Source organism: Scleropages formosus, chromosome 5, assembly GCF_900964775.1.
Source record: "Scleropages formosus chromosome 5, fSclFor1.1, whole genome shotgun sequence".
Lineage (NCBI taxonomy): Eukaryota > Metazoa > Chordata > Actinopteri > Osteoglossiformes > Osteoglossidae > Scleropages > Scleropages formosus.
This window is the reverse complement of record NC_041810.1, coordinates 15,294,258-15,314,368: the sequence shown is the minus strand read 5'-3', so window position 1 is coordinate 15,314,368 and position 20,111 is coordinate 15,294,258. Positions and strand designations below refer to the sequence as shown.

Genomic DNA, 20,111 nt, shown 5'->3' with positions numbered 1-20,111 from the left:
AGTCCCACACAAAGGCACCAGACTGGTGATTTGTAGCACAGGCCTCTGTTTTGGTGTGTGAAACAGAGAGAATCTATTAGCGAAATCACAGCTTTTAATGTGCAGTACATGGGAAATGATCACATTTTGAGTAATTTAGCTCTTCTGTGTGTAGTTTTTGAGATCCCTGTTTGTAACGGCTCATCTTTATCAAATATAATTGTGTTGTTTCTCAACAGATGCATGTTTTATGTTTGAATTTCGTTTGAAACAAGTTCCCCTGCAGATTTGTGTCCCCCACACTCCCAAATTTGCCATTATGTGTTTCATGATGTAAACAGAGCCCCCCGGACTCCACCATCCTTTTTCTCAGAAAACCTCATGCAGTGGCGTCTCAGAAGTCCTTGATGAACGACACAGTAGAGTGCCCGGACGTGGCTCAGCTCATTTATAATGCACTGTACGCTATCAGTGCTTGGCTTCGACACCAAAGAGCGTAAATGGGCAGCGATCAATAGCCAGGGAGCCTGGCTCCGGAATCCAATAGAGGTAGCAGGAAAGCCAGTAGAAGTGCAAGTGGGGATGGGGGGGTTTTCTCACGAGGCAGTGTGACGTCTTTCCTTTCTGACTGTAAAAAGCCTTCGATGAGCAATCTTTATTGTGCTGCATCGCCAGCATTGCTCTGTGGACAGGCAAACCTGCCGACGCAGCGTTCTGGCTCTCTCTGATAAATGAAGTTGATACGCTGAAATATGAACTGGATGGAATGATACCCGCGGGGTCGTGGGCATTTTCTCTGCGCTCCTTCAAAGAATGGCTCACTGGAGCACTTTTGGAAGAAAGAAGAAAATAGTCGTAATGGGGGATGGAGGTCAGCTACAGTGTGCGCTACAAAAACTGAGCCAAGCTTCTTAGATCAGAGAGGGTAGGGTAGGGCCACATGTCATAGAACATTTTTCTGTTTTTCTACAGTGCAATGGGGACAAACTCTGACTTAAAACCGGGGGCCGTGTCCAAGCTGCTGCGCCCCGTGGCCGAGCTAACGTTATTGTTATGACTCGCTATTTAGCGGATGCCTTTGTCCGAGGCAACTCACACTGTTAGATATGTACATAACTGCTGCGGCGTTGTTCCAACAGCGTCATAATAGTATGGTGGTCGAGATGTCCCAGAACTCCTTCGAAGGCCTTGGCAATCCGTATTCCTCCTCGAGTCGAGAGACTTCGGATCCAAGACTTTCATCTGCAAAATAATATTGACATATCATTTCAGAAAGAGAGAGAGGATTTGGGGTCCCGCAAACTGCTTCTGCACAGGCAAGTGCTCCCTTTCTCTTAGATGAGCTTGTAATTGAAGAGTATCCCCGTCCTGCCTGCCTGGGAATGAGACGTGGCATTTACAATGTGGCTCTTTGACTATCCTGGCTTAGCACATTTTCTGCTGGGAGGTGGCAGCAGAGGGGAGGGAGGTATATCTGTCTTGTATGCTAACAATATTCTGGTCCTTGGGGATCGAATCAAGAGGAAATGTGGTGGAGGGAATAATTCTGGGAGCAATTCAGCAGCTGATAGGTATGAAATTCTCCCCACGTCTCGTATATTTCCCTCCGTTTCCCTCACACACTCAGACTTACACACATTTTATATTAATACTGCTTAATGCCAGCTGTCCCATTTTATTATTTTCAAGTCCCGACATTTGCTCGTAATGTCTAACGATGGCCGTCCCATTTTCCGAACAATAACATCGACTGGCCGTGCTGCCAAAAGGCACCGTATTTGTTATTGTTTCAGTCAGCGTGTCCGTCAGCAACTGTGTTTTATTTACAGAACGTGTCATTCCTGATTCTTTTTTTGTAATGTTAATGTGAAAAACATGAGTATTAGGTGGTGCAGAACACAGAGCGAATGTGAAAATAAAAGTGCAGCAAGAAAGCATAATTATAATATTGTAATCTTATTACTACTATAGCTTACCATTCACATTAATAATGTGTGAAATTACTGGAAAAAGGCAAGAAAGCCCTATCATACAACATGAAATTCTTGCATGTTGTTTATATATACACTAATGTTTTAAATAATGCAGTTTGTGGGCATTTGTGATTTCCGACAAGGTCGTCAGAACGGAACCCCATCATAAGTCGAGCACCACCTGCATTAGCCCTTACAGTGCTGCGCCGACAAGTTTTTGATGATTAATATGTTCAGATGTATCAACACGTTTTAGGCACTCCATTCTGTTTGCCGCCTGATGTAACAACAAGTTGACAGTGTTTATTAATGTGAGCGATGGCGTTGGTGGGGTCACGCGGCCCATCTGGCTGCTACTGGGACTGCAGGCCTCGCTGTCCTTCCCAGACATTCCAAGGAGAAAGCTACTGACAGTTTATTCCTCTATTATTAAAGGTGTTTTTGCCCCTCCCTCTCCTCAGCGTGTCTGCCAAACGGGGCCGATCCTGGCTTCAAAACAAGTCGTTTGTTCCCTGAAGTTACCATTGCGAAATGTAAGAGGGTGGAGAAAGCAATTCTCGCTGCTTGTCAAAGGCTGCCGAGCCTTTGATATAATTACTCGTATGCTCAGTGTTTTGCAGGTTTAATTCATATTTCACAGGCAAGCAGCAGGGCACAAGGAGGCGGGTCATGGTGGGCGTGTCAGAAAATCGAGTTACGGACAGTCTCCTGGACTGTATTGACATGGCCCTGCTGATATGTTACCCTCCAGCAGCCTGTGTTGCCCCCCCACCTAGGTACAGCTACGTCTCTGTCTGTCCAGTTAGCGTCGCCCGGCTGGATATGACATGGCAGAGTGCTTCCTGTTCTTGAGCCGACAGGCTTGAGAAAATAGGGGCCTCTTTACAATATTAAAATAAGTAGGCTGACAGTGGTTAGTAGCATCACCTCACACTTGAAGGACCTGCGTTTGAAACCCATCAGTGCATGCCGTAGTGCCCTTGAGAAAAGTACTTTCCCTGAATTGAAGTAGCTTAATATACAAATCTAAGGTTGTTGCCTTCCACACTGGTGTCAGCTAAATGCAACTACTACTACTACTACTGTTGTTGTTGTTGTTATTGTTGTTATTATTATTATTATTATTATTATTATTATTTTTATTATTATTGAGTTTTACAGCGCATTTTCCAGGAGAACCCAGGTTTGGCCATTTTGTTCTCAAGTAACATAGAAATTGGAGTGGATATTTTATGACCAGACGCCATTCCTGATGTCAACTCTCATCATTTTACCTGGGATTGGGACCGGCACTGAATAACCTGTGGCTGGTGCTACTCGCAATTTAAAATCCCCAGTGCACCTGAAACAAGTTTTTGCATTGTGGGAGGAAACCAAAGTATTTGGCAGAAACCCACAAAGACATGGGGAGAACATACAAACTCCACACAGGCTGAGCAGGGATTGAACCCTCGTTCTCTCACATAACCCAAGTATTGTGAGCTGGCAGCATTACCGACACCTTTTTGTTTTGGTACCCAGGTCCAGTCTCAGGCCATTTGAACCTATTTGACCCAGTTAGGTCAACTAGGGCTACACTCCATCTCAAACTTTGAAAAGTAAGAGGCCCCACCCACAATTGCTAAGGCCGGCCCTGCTGGCACCAGGCCTTACAAGGCATGATGAATGGTACCATCCAGGGGATTGGAGCTGTGATCTGGTCTGCACCAGGGGGGCATCTTGGCACAATGAGTCTCTTGGGAGACCCCTTTATCTGTTCTTTTTCCATTATGAATGCTAAGTTTTCATGTGGAAGTGGATGTGGCCTCAAACTGTTATAGTGACTCAAGCTGGAAATCTACATGGTTCTTCATGTGGGGACAACCAGGAAAAGAAAACGGAACGCTTTTACAGTGCTAAGCGACTTACAATTATTTACCCATTTATACAGCTTAGTAAGTACCTTGCTCAAAGGTACTCCAGCTGGAGGTGGAATTTGAACCTGCAACATTTGGGTTGAAAGGCAGCAGCTCTAACCACAATGCTACCTGGTGGCCCCTACTTCTACCTTATTTATACTTTCCATTCTAAATGGGGGGTTAGCTAACCTCTCAACACCAAATACTGTGTTGTTTTAAAGTGTTGGCAAACGTACCCAGAGCACAACAAGATAAGGGTTAGGCGGTATAAAACACCCGCAGAGCACCTGCTTCACTTCGCATGTCTTCCTCTAGGAAATGTACTTGTTTAAGTCAGTACAGCACAGCAGCATGGTATAGAATATGAACAAGTCCAGTGCCCCGGGGTGAAATGGAGCCGCAATTTCATATTATAAAAGTGGTATGCATGTGTGTACATAGCCAGTTCTTTCCATCAGTTTAATTAGAAATGATAATCAGAAGTTGACCTTTCATGACAGCTGGATTTCATTTTCGCACGAAGCCTGCAGTCGTAGACACCCTACATTTTTTGCGTTCTTAGCAGACTGTTTTCGGACTGGTATACGGAGGTTACAGCTCTTCCGATTTAAACAACTCTAAAACGCCAGGTTTTCCTACCTTGCTTAAGGGTACAATCACAGGACACTCCCTGGGACCGAAGCCATTTGCATGCGAAGTCTACAGAACCACTAGAGCCTTGAAGCATCAGCACAGTATAAGTGACCACAATTCTGTCTGGGTGGCACAGTTGGAAGCTCCGGAGATATGGGCTCAAATCCGGCTTAGTGTGGCTCGGTCAGTTTGCATGTTCTCCCAGTGTTTGTGTAGGTTTCCTCCTACAGTTCAGAGATGTGTTTAAGGTCAACCGATGACTCTAATATTTGTCATTTCTGTGTGTGTGTGTGTTGACTGCCCTTCAACGTCCAGGGTATTCCCTGTCTTACACTTTCTGGTTCCAGGGTTGGCTCTGGACCATCACAGCCTTGCATCTAATGAATGGATGAATGGGTTCTGTCTGTACTGCCTGTTAATATGTAGAGCAGTTCCTTAACCACATTGCACATCGTGAGACGAACACCCTTCTCTAACATCATACTCCTTCATGAAGCCCTATGAAACCACCTCCTCCCGAGCCGCATGTCCCTGCTGAAGGCTGTCCGTGCTGCACATGTAGTTTGTGTAAAAGGAACGGAATGCTGTGCAGCACACAAAAGTAACATTTTTCGGAAGGAAATTGCCTGGGATGAGCGGACCTGCAGCGATCATTGTAATGAGATTACAGCGTCAACTGTTTAAATTGGATTGGACTCTGTCAACAGAAGCAGCGCAACAAGTGGACATCCTCTGCATCCCCCTCCATAAAGAAGGGTGCTGTCAATGCTGCACGTCCCCCTGACTTGTGAGCGGTACTGGCAAACCCGAGCTTTTGTTGCCATACGTTATGCAATACTGTTTAAAAAAAATAATAATAATAAGTTCAAGTTTCCGAGTCAGTCTAAATTCAAGGCTCAAAGCAGCACTTTCCGAATGCAGGCATATCATTTCCTCTCATTAAAAGGCTTAATGTTGAAAGCAGAATTTAAACTGCTTGTTAAACTGAGATGAAACATCCCAATTAATGTAGTGCGGCAGTAATTTCAGTGTTTTTCATGTGTAATTAACTTCACATGTGTGCGTTATGAGTGTTGTAAATAACGCGCAGCACTGCCTTGTTATAAAAATGTGTTCAAGCAGAGGGGTATGAAATGCATAAGATTAATTACAGAGCCCAATTACACTCTCTAATTGTTCATTACGGCTGTTTTCATGCTTGGTGGGGCTCCGTCTGAAGCCGGTTCACTCCTCGGGGCACGGAGTTTCCAGCAGCCTGCGTTTAACATCATTAGCGGCGACACATCTGGCAACTTTCGCCCCGAATCATTATCGCTTCGGACGGCACCAGAATACGGGGGCCGGCTGCTTTAGCGGGCGTTGCTCTCTGTAGGGGTTCACTCTGGAGTCCTGGTCGACTCCACGGGACTGGGCTGATGGGACCTTCATCGTTTCCGCTCCACGATGCCGAGAAATGAGCCGTGCTTTCCCTCTGCGGGTGAGAAGGGCTGCCGCTTACCTGAAAGCCTGTCGTTCTGGGCTGGTGAGCAACGCCACTGCATCTAAGCCACGTAGGTGGCCAAGCGGTGGACCATCTGACGCAGTTTGAACTCTGAAGGTCGTGTTGGTTCGATGAGGTTTTCCCAAGGAGAACCTTCTCCAAGACCTCAGTGCTGAATGAATGAACTGCACACAGGTTTGGACTTCACCTTCTGCTCTAGTACCCTCGGCTTGATCAAAAACCATGCAAATCAATTTTTGATGAAGATGAAATTTCTACAAATAGCTTACCATTCCCCTGTAGACCCAGTAAACCTTAAAAATAGCAACTACGAAATACACACACACCTGAACCGCTTGTCCCAGACAGGGTCACAAGGAGCCAGAGCCTAACCTGGCAACACAGGGCGTAAGGCTGGAGGGTGAGGGGACACACCCAGGACAGGATACCAGTCTGTCGCAAGGCACCCCAAGCAGGGCTCGAACCCCAGACCCACGGGAGAGCAGGACCCGGTCCAACCCACTGCGCCACCGCACCCCTCTAACTACAAAATAACAAATGTTTAATTTCTTTATAATTTAGGGGAGAAGAAAAAGTTAGACATAAAATATAACAGATGGACAATTTATTGCTCGTAACTTGATTCCAAATATAGTCTTAGATTTAGAACGGTGGGGAACTTTGCTCAAAAACACTGTTTTGGGGACATTTTCGCTGAGGATGAGATGAGACTCACTGTGGTAAATAGTCTCAGTGAAGGAAAACTTTTCAGTTACAGACAAATACATTTTTTGAAAAAATTATTTCTTATTATTATTTTTATTTTTTGTAGAGCGCTCTTCTCGCACAGTGACACAGAGCGCTTTAACACAGGCATACAGCAAGAAAAATTGATACAAACAAAGAAGACAGTTGACTAATGGCTACCATAATGAAGAACTTATTATAGAGCTATAAGTATACCTACTGGCCACCGAGGAAAGGAACAAAAACTCCCAGCTGAAGGTTGAGGGAGAAAAAACCTCTGGGGGTCCACGGGCCAGTGGTTGCCCACCCCTCCTGGGCATTCTAGAAAGTAAATTTATCGGGGACAAACCACGAAAAAGCTGCCAGGAGACATGCAGAGTGTCTTGGGCGTAATGGGTGCCGGTGAACATAATTTCTTGTGTTTGGTTCTCCACAGGACAGGAGAATTTTACATTTTAAAATTACATTTAAAATTTTGGCACTTACCGGGAAGACTAAGTACGTAAACGTCTAGGTGTCAGGCACCACTGTAAATAGCAGTGAAAGCGAAGAATCAGGGCATCGTGAGAGGGAGTGTATTTACGAAAGGGCTGCAATATCAAAAAATTGCCTAAATAACGAGGTGTTTTGACCGATTTGCTTTAGTTTTGACAAATACGAGCACTGTCTAGCGAGAAAACTGTTTTGGAATGAAAACGAAGATGACGTAGTTAGTGGCTTTACATGGTTTTTTTTTTATTGGAACTGCAGTCGTTTTTGCATCAAGCTTCTCAGTATTTTTACCTTTATTGTCAGCCTGTCTATTGGACAGGTTCTACCTAAGTTACCCATCCAGGACAGTCGGACAACCTGAGTGCAAAACCCTGCAGTTTGAGGACGCCCATCTCAGAGCTGGTGCAGTGTCCGTCCGTCCGTCCGTCCGTCCACCGCTTTGTTCCCCGCCTGGTCACCGTACTTGGACATAAAAACCCCAAAAATGCATTGAGAGCTTGAAATTCACTGTCATGGTGTGCTGCCCCCACAGTTTCTCCATGGAGTCGTTTCCACTCCTATTTGCTCTCATTTTTCTTGTACCTTTTGCCAAGGAATAACTCAACAGTGGCAAACCGACCTCTCATTACACCGCCGTCGTACCGGCAGCCAGCCGAAATCATTGTGTTGTTCGCGGCTCATTCTTTCGCTCAGCAGCCCGGTGTCTCTAATAACTCCCAACGAGGGCAGAACACATACAAAGGTCTTGTTAGCCACAGAGGAGATGGATGAAGCTGGGATTTAAATGCATTTAAAGGCAGTGGGGTCTAGTCCGGGAGCCAGGCCTGCGGTGAGCGCCTTCTCCACCCCGAGTGTCCCCGAGACATGGGCTGTAGCGACAGCTGTGGCAGAGGTTTGTCCCCCCTGACTGAGCACTCCCTCCGGGGTCCACAAAGACCTCACCTCAGCCTGCCTCTTTGGTTTAGGTGCTTTGAAGAGCCAAATGTCCATTCTCACGGGATGGAATCGCACCCCTCTCCCAGGGACCCGAGGCATTTGTGCCAGATCGCAGTCATCTTAATGGAAAATGGAGAGCGCTGTGGCTCGGGGAAGGCCGAAGCTTCAGGGTGGTTCTCTCCTGTCTCTTTGTACGACGGTTTGAGACTTTTGTGCAAAGCTCTGCTGTCAGAGCACCTCTCCTTTGTCTTTATAATGCTAATGTCTCTCTGCTCTGCTGATGTTCTTTTTATTGCTGCTTTTAATGGCAGCTGACGTCAGTTGAACTAACAAAGTGTTTGCGGCAGTGTTGCGGTCCCCTGTCATTATTTCTCTTTGGAGTTAAATGTCTAATTTACAAATGTCTGTTTTTTTTCTTCCCTTATCAGTAGAAAAGGCTTTGTGTAATGCGCTGTTAAATGTGATCTGAGTCTATTTCGGGCCCATCAGGGCCTGTGTTTGTCACAGTGATTTTGGGCCGGTCATAAATTCCCACGTGTGTTATCACAATTTCATCATCTGTATCATCTTTTCATCATTCTTTTCAGTCTCGATGTCTACGGTTTGTCCCGTATTTGCTTTTTGTGCCTCTTTGTGTGTGTTATTGTGTGTGTGGAGGAAGGATTTTAAAAGATCTCTGTCATGTTGTGACATCAGAGCGCCCTGCTCACCTAGAGATGGGAAAAGGCTCCCAGGGACACGGAGGCTAATCCCCACCCATTCCTTCCTGACAGGAGCACGACAGCCATGGCCCACGGGTGCTACTGTTTCGCCCTGCTGCGCTCCATCCCCGCCGCCGCCTATGTCATCCTGGTCACGGCTCTGCGCTACCACCTCTTCATCTGGAGCGTCTTCTCCCCTAAGCTGCTGTACGAGGCCATGCACACGCTGGTGAGCACCGCCATGTGCCTCTTCCTGACCGTCATGGACCAGAACCACGGAGGCAGGCCCTAGAGCCGGGTGGTCCGCCTGAGATGGTGGCTCTCTAAGTGCTCGGCACTGTTCCCACGAGCCCTCTGGTTCCATCCCCACGTGACCTGGGTTGTCATCACGTAGACACAGCCTCTAGACATCGTACCTTAGTTCTCTCACTTCTTGAAAAGCAAAGATTAGTTTGCCAATGCCAGAAGGAGCTGCGTTTCCCTAATCTATACTCAATTACTCTCCGATGTTGCGGACTGTTTTTGACCTGAATGAGCGTTTGGTTAATGAGATTCATCTCTGCTGTATAATAGTTGAAAGATTTATTGAATCTTTCGAGTCGTCAGCTCTTCGTACTCTAAAAATTTCTATTACATTCCTTTTGATTCGTAAAAGATTATTTAATTTGGTATGCTGAGGGATATAAATACCTTTTATGAACAGATTAGTAAGATGGTAATTGAGGTATCCAGTAAAATCTTGAGCGCAATCCAGAATAATAATGTTTCGGGTCTTTCTAGCCAAATGGGCGTTCAGTTTTTAGACATCTGCTTCTTTGCATAATGCAGTGTTGAAACCCAGTGTAAACATGTTTTCATGCATGCACTGAAATGAATAATTCATCCCCTTATATGCATTGTTGGTTCTCTCATCTATCCTGTTAGGGGTAGTTCTTGCGTGGTTTCCACAGTTTGCTGTGAAATGTGATTTCACATACAAGCCGCAAATAATGGCACCGTACACACGACACGCGCTTCTGCTTCATAACGTCAAAACGAGGCATACGGATTGTTTTCAATCCTAAATGTATATGCGATGCCGTGTAGTACATACAAAGAGAAAGCTTTTGAAAAATCTTTAGGAATTTATTTAAGAAAGACTATATTTTTGTGCATTTATTTATTCTAATGAGAAATTCAAAAAACTACTTAACTGAGATAGTTTTTTTTTTTTTTTTTTTTTTTTTTTTGAGTTTACATCACTCAGTAAAAAATGCTCTGTTCGACCCATTGTACATGTGACTCTTAGGCAGGTGGCCCAGGCGAGCACAATAGCGAAAGAGCACACCTGCGATTCGCTGGCCTCGGCATTAGCTTTAATCGGCCAGTGGGAGAATAAACCATGTTTCTAATGGTTTTTCACACTGGCTCCCTTAGATCCTTAAGGTGCTGTCTTTAAAATGTCTGGCAAGTAGGTGTTCCACTGGGGCCATCTCCTCTCCCTGGGGATTATAGCCCAGATGAAGGTACCGCAGACCCCATGGCCATTCTCCTCGTTGGAATGAGTGTCACTCTTCTGATCCCAGCTTCCACTGGGAAGCTGTTCTACTGTCCTAACTTGAATTAGGAGGCATTTTGTTTCTGTTAACTTTCATGTTCCTACTGTTTTTAATGGTTGTATTTACTTTCTGTGAAGCCTATGCACATTAATTTAATATATTTTCCAGGTGTGGGTATCACTGTTGTATTTTTAGTTTGACCTAAGTCCAGTGTGTTTTAAATTTGAAAGGGCTATAACCACTCCAAAGGGGGCACTAAATACTTTGTCATTGATGTAATGGTTTTTTTTTTTAGGGTGCGTTTTCCAGCCTTGGGAACCCATGGAAGAATCTGTTCGATGCAAACCAAAATCAATTAGCAGACGGTTTAATTTATCTTGCAATGTGGTTTTTTGTAATTTTGTAATATGTTTTTTTTCCACCACGTTAAGCATGTGGTGCAGCCCGTGTTACCTGGTCTTGTTTTAGTTTGTTTGTAGTTTAGTGGGTCCATTTTACTGGAGTTTCATATCTGCATCTTGAAAGGCCGCCTCATAGCTCACCCCCAGCTATTCCCACGCTTCATTCCCGCTTTTCATACACTCAGTCGTCACTGTTCACAGCCCATTTTAATACAGTTTCCTAAAGACTGCTTTGGGGTTTCCATGGAGAAAAAAATACAAATGTTCATGTCTTTTTAGCCTGATGGTACCGCAAGACACTTCCTTGGGCAAACATATGGTGTCCTTCAGCCTGAGAACCTCATCCCAAGAGAACACTACTGTCTTCAAAAGGGGAAGTTCTCCACTCATTGTACTCACACCACTGTACATCTCAGTGTTTGTCGCACTCATTTGCACATGGTAGTGTCACTGATCCAAAAGCAGTCAAAGTGTTTGTATGGCCATTATTGTTAGGCCAGTGCTCTCTAGGGTAGAACAATGTATACTGAGGTGCTCTCCAGTACAGAGAGTCATGTTTGTGTTGAAGAAAGAAAGCGAAAGGAGATCGAAACGGAAAACACTTATCCAGTTGTCTAATTATTCTGAAAGGACACTAGTAATGGGTTTATAAAGAGACTACATCTAAAGATACAGAGTCCCGTTACTAGAAGAGCAGGGTGAATGTTCGGCACAGACAAAGTAAGAGTTTTTGAAATCGGAAACAAAACCGGGCTTGGCCATCCAACCCTGGAGAGCGGCCTTTTTCCACGTGTCCTCTCTCTCCTTAACTTCTCATTGTTAGTCTCAAATTATTCTGTAGCTTTGAGAGCTTTGTAAATCACTGTGTCAGAGCTCTTCTGAACTAAGCAGGACCTGTTTCTCAAGCCTTTGGTATCCTGTAAGATTTCCGTTAGGACAAAACATGGTCACAGAGGATGGTTTTTGCAGCAGAAGACTGAGCTCTCTACTCTTGACCATGGGGTGTCACTCCCTGGAGCAATAAGCAGCCTCTTCAGTTGGTCTGCATCACTTCACATGGTAATACTTATCACCTCCACTTGGCTTTTGTTTGTGTTTGCTTTCATTTATCTCATCGGTTTTCCCTATTCATTGTCACTTTTCTTTATTTTTTGTTTTGTTTTGCTGTTCTACACTGGAACATGTTGGTAAAGTGTGGAATATTTTGGATCAGAGGTTGATTTGCAGTGACCAGAAAAACGATCCATGTCATTTCCAGTGAGCTTTACATCTAATATGTCTAATTTGTTTAATTTAATGTTCTCTACGGGCTTTGCTTACCCAGACAGGGGCTGTTTGTGTTGTTTCTGTCCTTTTGTTATTTTTCAGTTGTTTATCCCTATTTTCAATAAAATGACTTCGGTATGCTTGATTCAATACCCGCTGTTTCTGATCAATGGTAGAAAGATTTCAGTGTATACAAGATAATCAGTGTTTTTGTTTGACTGAGAATTTTGAAAGAAGCAAAACTAAAAGATCTACCTATACAGACCATAGTATTTTTGAAAATAAAGCAGATATTCATGTAGTGAAAAATAACAAATAAAATCCTATAAAGATGCCATTTTGTTTCTTAATTGAGTGAATTAAAAAGAAGCACTTACTGGAAACCCACTGTTGACTGAATTACGCGTTTAAGAAGTATATATCTAGTGAAGAAATTCTTCTTTGTAAACTGTGTCAGTGGTGATTGATAATGTTCATTCATTGATTTGTTGCTGAGCACAAACTTTTCAGGAAAGTTACAAGCTTTGCCCCTTGTACAGCAGAATATTCTTACTTGAGTAATTCGGGGTAAGTACAACCATCAAGAGTCCAGGGAGAGGCCATAATTACTATTCTGTGATTTACATTAATTTACCTCATACTGTTCTTCAACACGGCTTACAGTGTTTTACCCATTTATACCACAGGTTAATTTTACTAGAGCACTTAAGGGTAAGTACCTTGCTAATGGGAACTATAGCAGGAGTGTCATTCAAACATCGGTCCTATGAGAGCAAGGCAGCAGCTCTAGGCACTACGCCACCTGCTGTGCTCTTATAATTCCCTGTAACTGGGCAACAACCTTGTTGCGCTGTTGGATTATAAAACGATGGAGTCGCAGGGTACATTGTGCAGCTGTCAGAAATGTTAATGGTTTCTCCTTCGCAGGTCTGTCTCACTCTCCGAGGAAAGTTTCATCTACAGATTCCAGCAGCCACCCCTACACCGATCCTCCCCCTTGTCCTCTCACAATATTTTGCATGCGGAAGTATGTAATTTGTGTCGGTGAGGAGATGGAGCGTAGCCTACGGAGGTGAAGATGGAGTTGAGGCGGGGAAGGTAGCCGAGGAGTGGGTGGCATATCAGCCCCCATCTTTGTGATCTCCTTTGTCTCCCGGTGAAAGGCTGCTGATGGAGATGGAGCCAAAAATCGAGTAAATTTTAATGGCGGAGTGGAGGGGCCGTGTCAGCGGGGACTCATCACCACCTACTCGAGACTAGAAAGATCTCCTCTGGCACTTCTCACCATATTACTGTCATTTATATATATATACAAAAGCAAGGCAGTGGGCGGCTTTCCCCCAGTGTCCCCTTGCATGATGGGTTTGGAATTCAAAGATTGGCATAAAGGACGCCCATGTTTACACACCTTGGGGGGAAATGTCTCCTGGAAGTTCCTCCATGCCGATATTTGACACAGAAGTCTTGCCTTGGGCATAATGGAGAGATATTTAGGAGAGCAAGGAGAGAACCATTCATAAATATGTAACACAGCGGGGCCATCCTACAGGGATTATGCATCATGCACTCTTTTGGATTCTCATCTAGGGAATCTTCTCACATTTGCATATTAATTGAACAGAAATGGGACAAGAAATGGAATAGCTCTGCTTAGGTTCAGGCAGAATGTGTGGAGTTGCATGACGGTAATGTGTTCAGATCATTTTTGGTGCGCTACAGGCCTGCCGATACATGAGGGAGACATTCTCGTGCTTCTCAGTGGCATCGCAGCAAACATATAACAATCCCTTTAACACCTGCTGTTTAGCGCATGTTGGTGGGGGTTAAGCTGTTACCTGAAACCGGTGAGCTGCACTGCGCTAAGTAGGAATATCACCTCATGAACTAGTGGATGAGGGAGGAAAATGTGTTCATTATTTTTCTAATGGAACGTAAAACAGGTAAATTGTGAAGCTGTCAGATTAGTTGTGTTGTTAAGCCAGTTTGGATTCCGGAAGGATGACGTTTTGGGTTTGTTACGCTTGGTGTCTTGTTTTGTTGTTTTCAATAAAAATTTTTCATTTCCCTTATTACTTTGAAAATTCTAATGTAACAAAGGCTCACCTTCATGCAGGTCTGAAGCCAAGGTTATCTGAATAGCAGAGGCACAAAGGACGTGATTTCTAAACCCGAAAAGTGGACATGTCTGTTCCCGCTCAAGGGAGGGCAGGTGAACCGCTGAAAATAAACGGCTGCTGGCTGTTCCACGATTTTCTTCGCATATCGGCCTCTGGAATTCGGACATCTGCTGCCGAGGATTGATTCCCGGGGCCTTTCCAATCGCATGCAGAGTCCGCTGTCGACATTCCACGCGGACGCCGGCGAAGCGGCGGCTAAAGTGCGGACCCAGAGCCGTTCGCGATCCTGTCGCCGCATCCTGAGGGTCGATTCAGCTAATTGTCTCTCTTTGTTCCAGTTGTACCTGCGAACCGACAGGTGCTGCTTTGTTACGCATCAGAGGCTGGCTTTTGTGCAGGCAGAAATAAATGCTGCTGTTGAGCACAGCTGGAATCTTTCATTATGACGGCTCATTTTTAGACCACTCTTTTTTTCTGTATGTGTATGGAACAGGGTTTATTTAAGAGAAGACCAGCAGAGCTTTCATTTCTTATTTATTTATTTTCCCACACCTCTCCACAGTTTGAGCCCACAGGCTACCAGCTACCATTGTCAGTTTGCTATGAAAGATCGCCTCTAACCTTTCTCAGCTGGGTCTCCCACACCATGTCAGGATGTATCTGAAATTCCAAAATCGAGTTCAGCGCCCTTCTGTCTGAAACAACACACAACAAAGGCTACCGTGTGCTCTCAGAAGGCAGGGAGGTGTGTCGTGCGGTTCTCCACAGCGTTGCTGTTCATCTCCCTTTGCACCCTGTGTTACCCACAGAGCCACGTTTATCAGCGTAGCATCGATGCGACAGGCAATTTCAGCCTAGTGTGGTTCCTCTCGTGTCTTGCAGGTGCACTTTGCCCCTTGTCGGAGGAGCTACTTTGACGAGGCAGCAAGGCATTTCTTCTGGATAGAATAAGAAACTCTTGTCCTGAGTTCCACTGCCTTTTGCCAAAATAATAACTGGACATAAACGCTTTTTTTTTTAATGGGAAATCGAATAACCTGTAACGCTTTAACTGAATTACTTCCAGATTTAAATCTGCTTTAAAAACCTCTCTGGCATTGCTGACTGTGTTGGAAAACATTCATCTTTTCTTATTTTAAAACTTAATTCGCTTTTAAAAATGTTTTTGGATGCTGTTCTCGATAAGAATGAGTATGTGATTACTTTCTTGGCAGCCTGAGAGAGAGCCTCTATTTTCTGATTGTTGGTATTCTGTATGGACGTCTTGCATCATGTCCTTCATGCATGTTGCTAAACTCTGGATTCCCGCTGCTGAGTGTGCAGAACGTTGTGTACGCTTGATCGTCTGTAGATGTGTTCCTGCTGCGAGCTGAGCAATGCCTCCATCTCCTTCCCCCCGTGCTCTCCAGACCTTCTCGAGAAGAAAGTGTCAAATCGATAATGGGCACATGTTATGCCAGAGCGGGGTAAACCAAGCGCATGATGAAAAGGCGGATCACACAGTCTCTGCATCTCCCTGAACGGCTTCCTGAAGTGAATTATGTCATGTACTGTGGTATCATGTGTCACTCTGAGACCATAAAACTGCATTTTTAGTGAGAGGCAAAGAGATTCCCTGCGTCTGCCGTGTTGGTGGTCTTACGGGAGGCGATAATGGCAAATAGATACAGAGTCTGGCCTTTTAAACCCCCCGCACTGTCACTCGTAAGACACGTTTCATCTGCTTTGAACTTCAGACTTGATGACCACACTGGAGAATTGAGCTCCTTTCTTGATGGCTGTCAGAAGCCAGACAGTTCCCATTTCCCAGGTCCAGTCCGGTGTCCTGGGTTTCGTTGATAAACATGCACAGCCGAGCCTCCACCTACCATTCGCCCAGACGCTGGAATGCTGCTTAATCGCTCACTGCTTCGCATGATAAATATGCACTGCGAAAAAAAAAAAAAATCGATGCAAAGCCAATACCGGGGTCTTAAATCGAAAACACTCGGAGAGGAAGAGAGATGAAAATTCTTGTGAGGGTTAGAGTGTCTAGACAGCAAGGGGTATAACCTGCAATTTTCTTCTGCTTCTTTTTTTTTATTTTTTTAAAAGAGCCTGAACCAAGAACACCATGAGTGCAGTCATTTTCCGAGGCGAAGCCGGTGACGAGAAATTGTATGAATGGGGCGAAATGCACTACGCCCCATTATCTGTGATTCAGGCCCTGGGATTTGTCCTCGTGTCATTTGCCTAATTGGTGTACAAGTCCGTATCCGTTTGGTAATGAAAGGAAAGCTTCAGCTTTTCCGCAGACGGGAACCCGAGACTTAAATTACGACAAAGTCGTCTCTGCAGAAGCGGCATCTCTTAGCTGGGGGCAGAATGAAGGCCTTCTCCTCCTCTGACCTCCACTTGAACTGCTAACGGTGTGGAACGGCGGTCCATGAGAAGGGCCCCACACCTCCTAGAGGAGAAGACTCCCCTCATTATCACTGGAAACGATTAAAATAAAATAGAATCGGCACCGGCGGTGCGCTTTCATCGGTGCACTCGAGATAATGCGCAGCCTCAAAATACCCACTTTGACGGCACAATCGGAGAGGGATTGATTGCCCTTTTCAACCGACGTTGCCTACGAGTTCCCTTTTTGCTGTCTTCCCTCTCTGTGGTACCGTTTGGTTTCTCCATCGCCATCTTGTGATTGCTGCCGTGTTGTTTCTTACGACAACCTTAAATATAAGGAGTTGCCAGCAAATTTAACTTCCCATTTATTTATATTTGTTCTAACTTTTTCCTTTTTTGAGTAATATATTGGGTGTCTGTGGTAGCTAGAAGGAGGGTAAAGTTCCCAGGAAAGATTGCCGCTGTGCTTCAACGAATGCTCTCTGCTATCTGTCTCGTGTTGTTTTTCGAAAGTTTTAAATGTTACTTGAGGTGCCATAGTACCACTTTGGTTTTTCTTCAGCGACCTCGGCAAAGCAACCAACTTTTCTGTAGGCGCCTAAAAAGGAACGAGACTAGCTTTGCGCGGACTTAAATTCAGGACGCGTTCCTTGAGCGGGAGCCCAGCTTTTAGAGGCGGCTCAGAGGAACAGCCCACGGAATAAAGAGCAGCAGTGCAACACCCCTGGGAGCGACTGGGAATAAACTGAATAACTTTTCAAGGGACTGCTTCTGAGTAGAAAACGGCTCTCACAAAATTTTTTGGATTGTTCTTGGGAGATTGTCAGCTCTTAATTGTTTATTTGTCCGCTTTGTAACTGAGCGAACTAGTGTAGCCTTGCACCCTCTCGAGTCAGATCCTTTCCCATCATCCTCGTAAAACAGGGAGGAGGAATGGTGCGGGCGCGAGGAGCCGGAACCGGGAAACGGCCTTCCTCTCAGTGGTTGTTAGATCCCCGGTGATGGGATAGTGCCCCCCCAATTATTCCAGTCACTGGCCTGCAAGTCTTCACTAATGGGAATTAATCAGAACAAATGTGGAAGGTGCTCCTCTGAAGCCGGAGGGAGATGGTTTCCCTTCACTGGAGGGGAATGAGGTGAAGTGAAACATCTTCGGGAGAGCTCAGCCCAGTGCGAGGTCTGGCTCGGGTGTCTGCGGCTGACGGTTACAGGCTCCGGTATTGACCTTTCCTTGCCCTAGTGTGGGCATTATAAGTCATCTGTTTTATGGTGATATACCCAAGGAAATGAATTGTTGGGTTTTATAAATAGGTTTACTATATATCCGGTGTTAGCAGGCCAGAGATTAGCGAGCGGTTGTTTTAAGGAACTACAATTTATTCTATAATTCACTGCACTTACACTCATGTTTGCATTCAGATCGGATTTTGAGCTGAACTCTGGAGGCTCGGCTCCGTAACACTTTATAGATCTATTTAGATTGCTCCGTTGGGCTAAGAGTCTGTAAACATTACAATACATGTAATTTTGTAGACTACATTTTGGCTCAGCAAGCAGAATCACAGATCCAAGGCTGCAGGTTTGAATCCAGCCTTAGCTGTCACTCTCTCCCAAATGGTTTATGAATAAAGAGTTACTGATAATCGACATTTATTTATATAGCTGACTCTTTTCTCCAAAGGAACTTACAATGATTTACCCTTTTATACAGTTGAGTAATTTTTACTGTATCAGTTCAGGGTAAGTGCCTTAATCAAGGTTTACTACAGCAGAGGGTGGGGTTCAAACCTGGGTCCTTTGAGTGCAAGGTGGAGTAATAAGCTTGATTCATACATAAGCACACGGTGTATATAAGACACTTGCAACTAACTGCACCTACATGGATCCTAATGTGGGATCTGGAGAAAACTCTGAAACCAGTGATTTGCAAGCTGGGATTTTAGTGACTTGTTTCTTCCAGTGATCGTCACTAAACACCACAGAGCTATTGGGCACCACAAGGCCCCACAATCATCCACCTGTCAGTGGGTGGGGGTGCAAGTACATTGACACTCCTCTCGTTGCTGAAGCTACGAGCTCAACTGAAAAGTAATCCCAGATGAGAAATAATTTCACTGTGCACCAATTGCCGTGACAAGACATCTCGTGGACTGCTTTTGACTGACTGCCAGGTGTTACCGTGATCATATGTACATGGAGCTGTAGAAACCAACTGTATCATATTAGAAAGTCCACACAGAGCAGTTTCAAAGCTGCAGATGTCTATTATTTGTCAACACATTTATATTAATTAATAATACCAAATTGCCTAGTAGAGAAAATACAGACGGTTTCCTGGTTACGTAATATGTGACTTAGCTCTCTGGAAAATTCGTGATATTTTGATCTTAGCGTGAATCCGCAGAAATAAAACGTCAGGCATCCCATGGGTTGAAGGTGACCAGCAGTCAAAGGTGCCCAGGTTACAGTACTTGGATGGAGGTGGGGATTACGAAGAGAAAGTAGTACTCCAATACCTAAATATATTATAACAAAAAGTTTTTTTTTTTTTTTTTTTTTGTTGAATCTGCACACATGTAAATTATGAATCTTTAAGCCAATTAAAACGACTTTGGAAGCAATCATCTGATAAGCAAATGAAATAGTGCTGTGATCCAGAAACGACGGGCTGAGGATGGAGTAGAGCAGTTTTAAAACCTCATTTTAATAAAAGGTACATTAACACGTTTGTGATGACTATGGCATTCGCGGTTCCATTTTCTCGGAATGGTTCAGACACTAAGTTCCCGTTTGCACTGAGAGCCTTTTGCAATGTAATAAATTCCAAATTACCATTCCGATTTCTCAAATTCATTTTTCATTTGTGGCAAAATGTGTCTAGCACTGGGCAAATTTCAGACGTATTCACATTACGGCCCAAAATTATCATGCGTAAGTCGCGAGTTTTGTCTCATTCCCAGGAGTTACCGGAAATTTACTGATAAGGGAGAAGTTCCACGGGAATAATATCAGCGTGCAAGACACAGTGGAGTATGTATATGGGAAGATAACGCAATGCTTTGTGCTTGAGCTGTCCTTTTGTGCCCTCGCTGGCTGCCGGCTCCAACGCCCGGGAAGCACAGGAAGAGGGTTTGGATAACAAAAGGCTGCAGTCGGACATGCTCTGTGCGATCTGCCAGTTAGCTGCTCTCGGCTTTGTGACGCTTTGGATGGCACCGATCTTTTAATATATGCGACCTGACAATATCCATTGTCATGCAAAACTGTCTCTCCAAACAGAAACTCCAGTGCCATTTTCCTGTGGCTGTTTTCATGATGGAGAAGTTCAGCCAATCGTCGGCCCGAGATTTTTCTTTTTTTTTTTTTTTTTTTTTTAAAAAAAATCCATTGTTGTTAGTTTTATCTCTGAATTTGGGCCAATTTTCATGCCCAGAATGAAGGTCCTCGGGTCCTTCAAATGACTGACGCAGCATTCCGGGGGCCAGCGGTACAGAAATGGCACGCACAGATTTGCCGAAGTGTGCCGTAGTTGTGTGTTGGCCTCTCACGGTGAAGCTTGCTGTGA

At 44.7% G+C, this 20,111-nt stretch overlaps 1 protein-coding gene across 3 annotated transcripts in view; it reads left to right on the top strand.

Moving 5' to 3' along the window:
- The window catches only part of pigg (phosphatidylinositol glycan anchor biosynthesis class G (EMM blood group)), a 76,695-nt gene extending 64,323 nt beyond the window's left edge, over positions 1 to 12,372 (top strand). For all 3 annotated transcript variants that reach the window (XM_029251910.1, XM_029251909.1, XM_018759686.2), the window contains one exon: positions 8,912 to 12,372. In XM_029251910.1, the coding sequence (XP_029107743.1) occupies positions 8,912 to 9,131 (220 nt within the window). In that variant the 3' untranslated portion in view covers positions 9,132 to 12,372. The remainder of the gene's footprint in view (positions 1 to 8,911) is intronic.
- Positions 12,373 to 20,111: the final 7,739 nt, after the last annotated feature.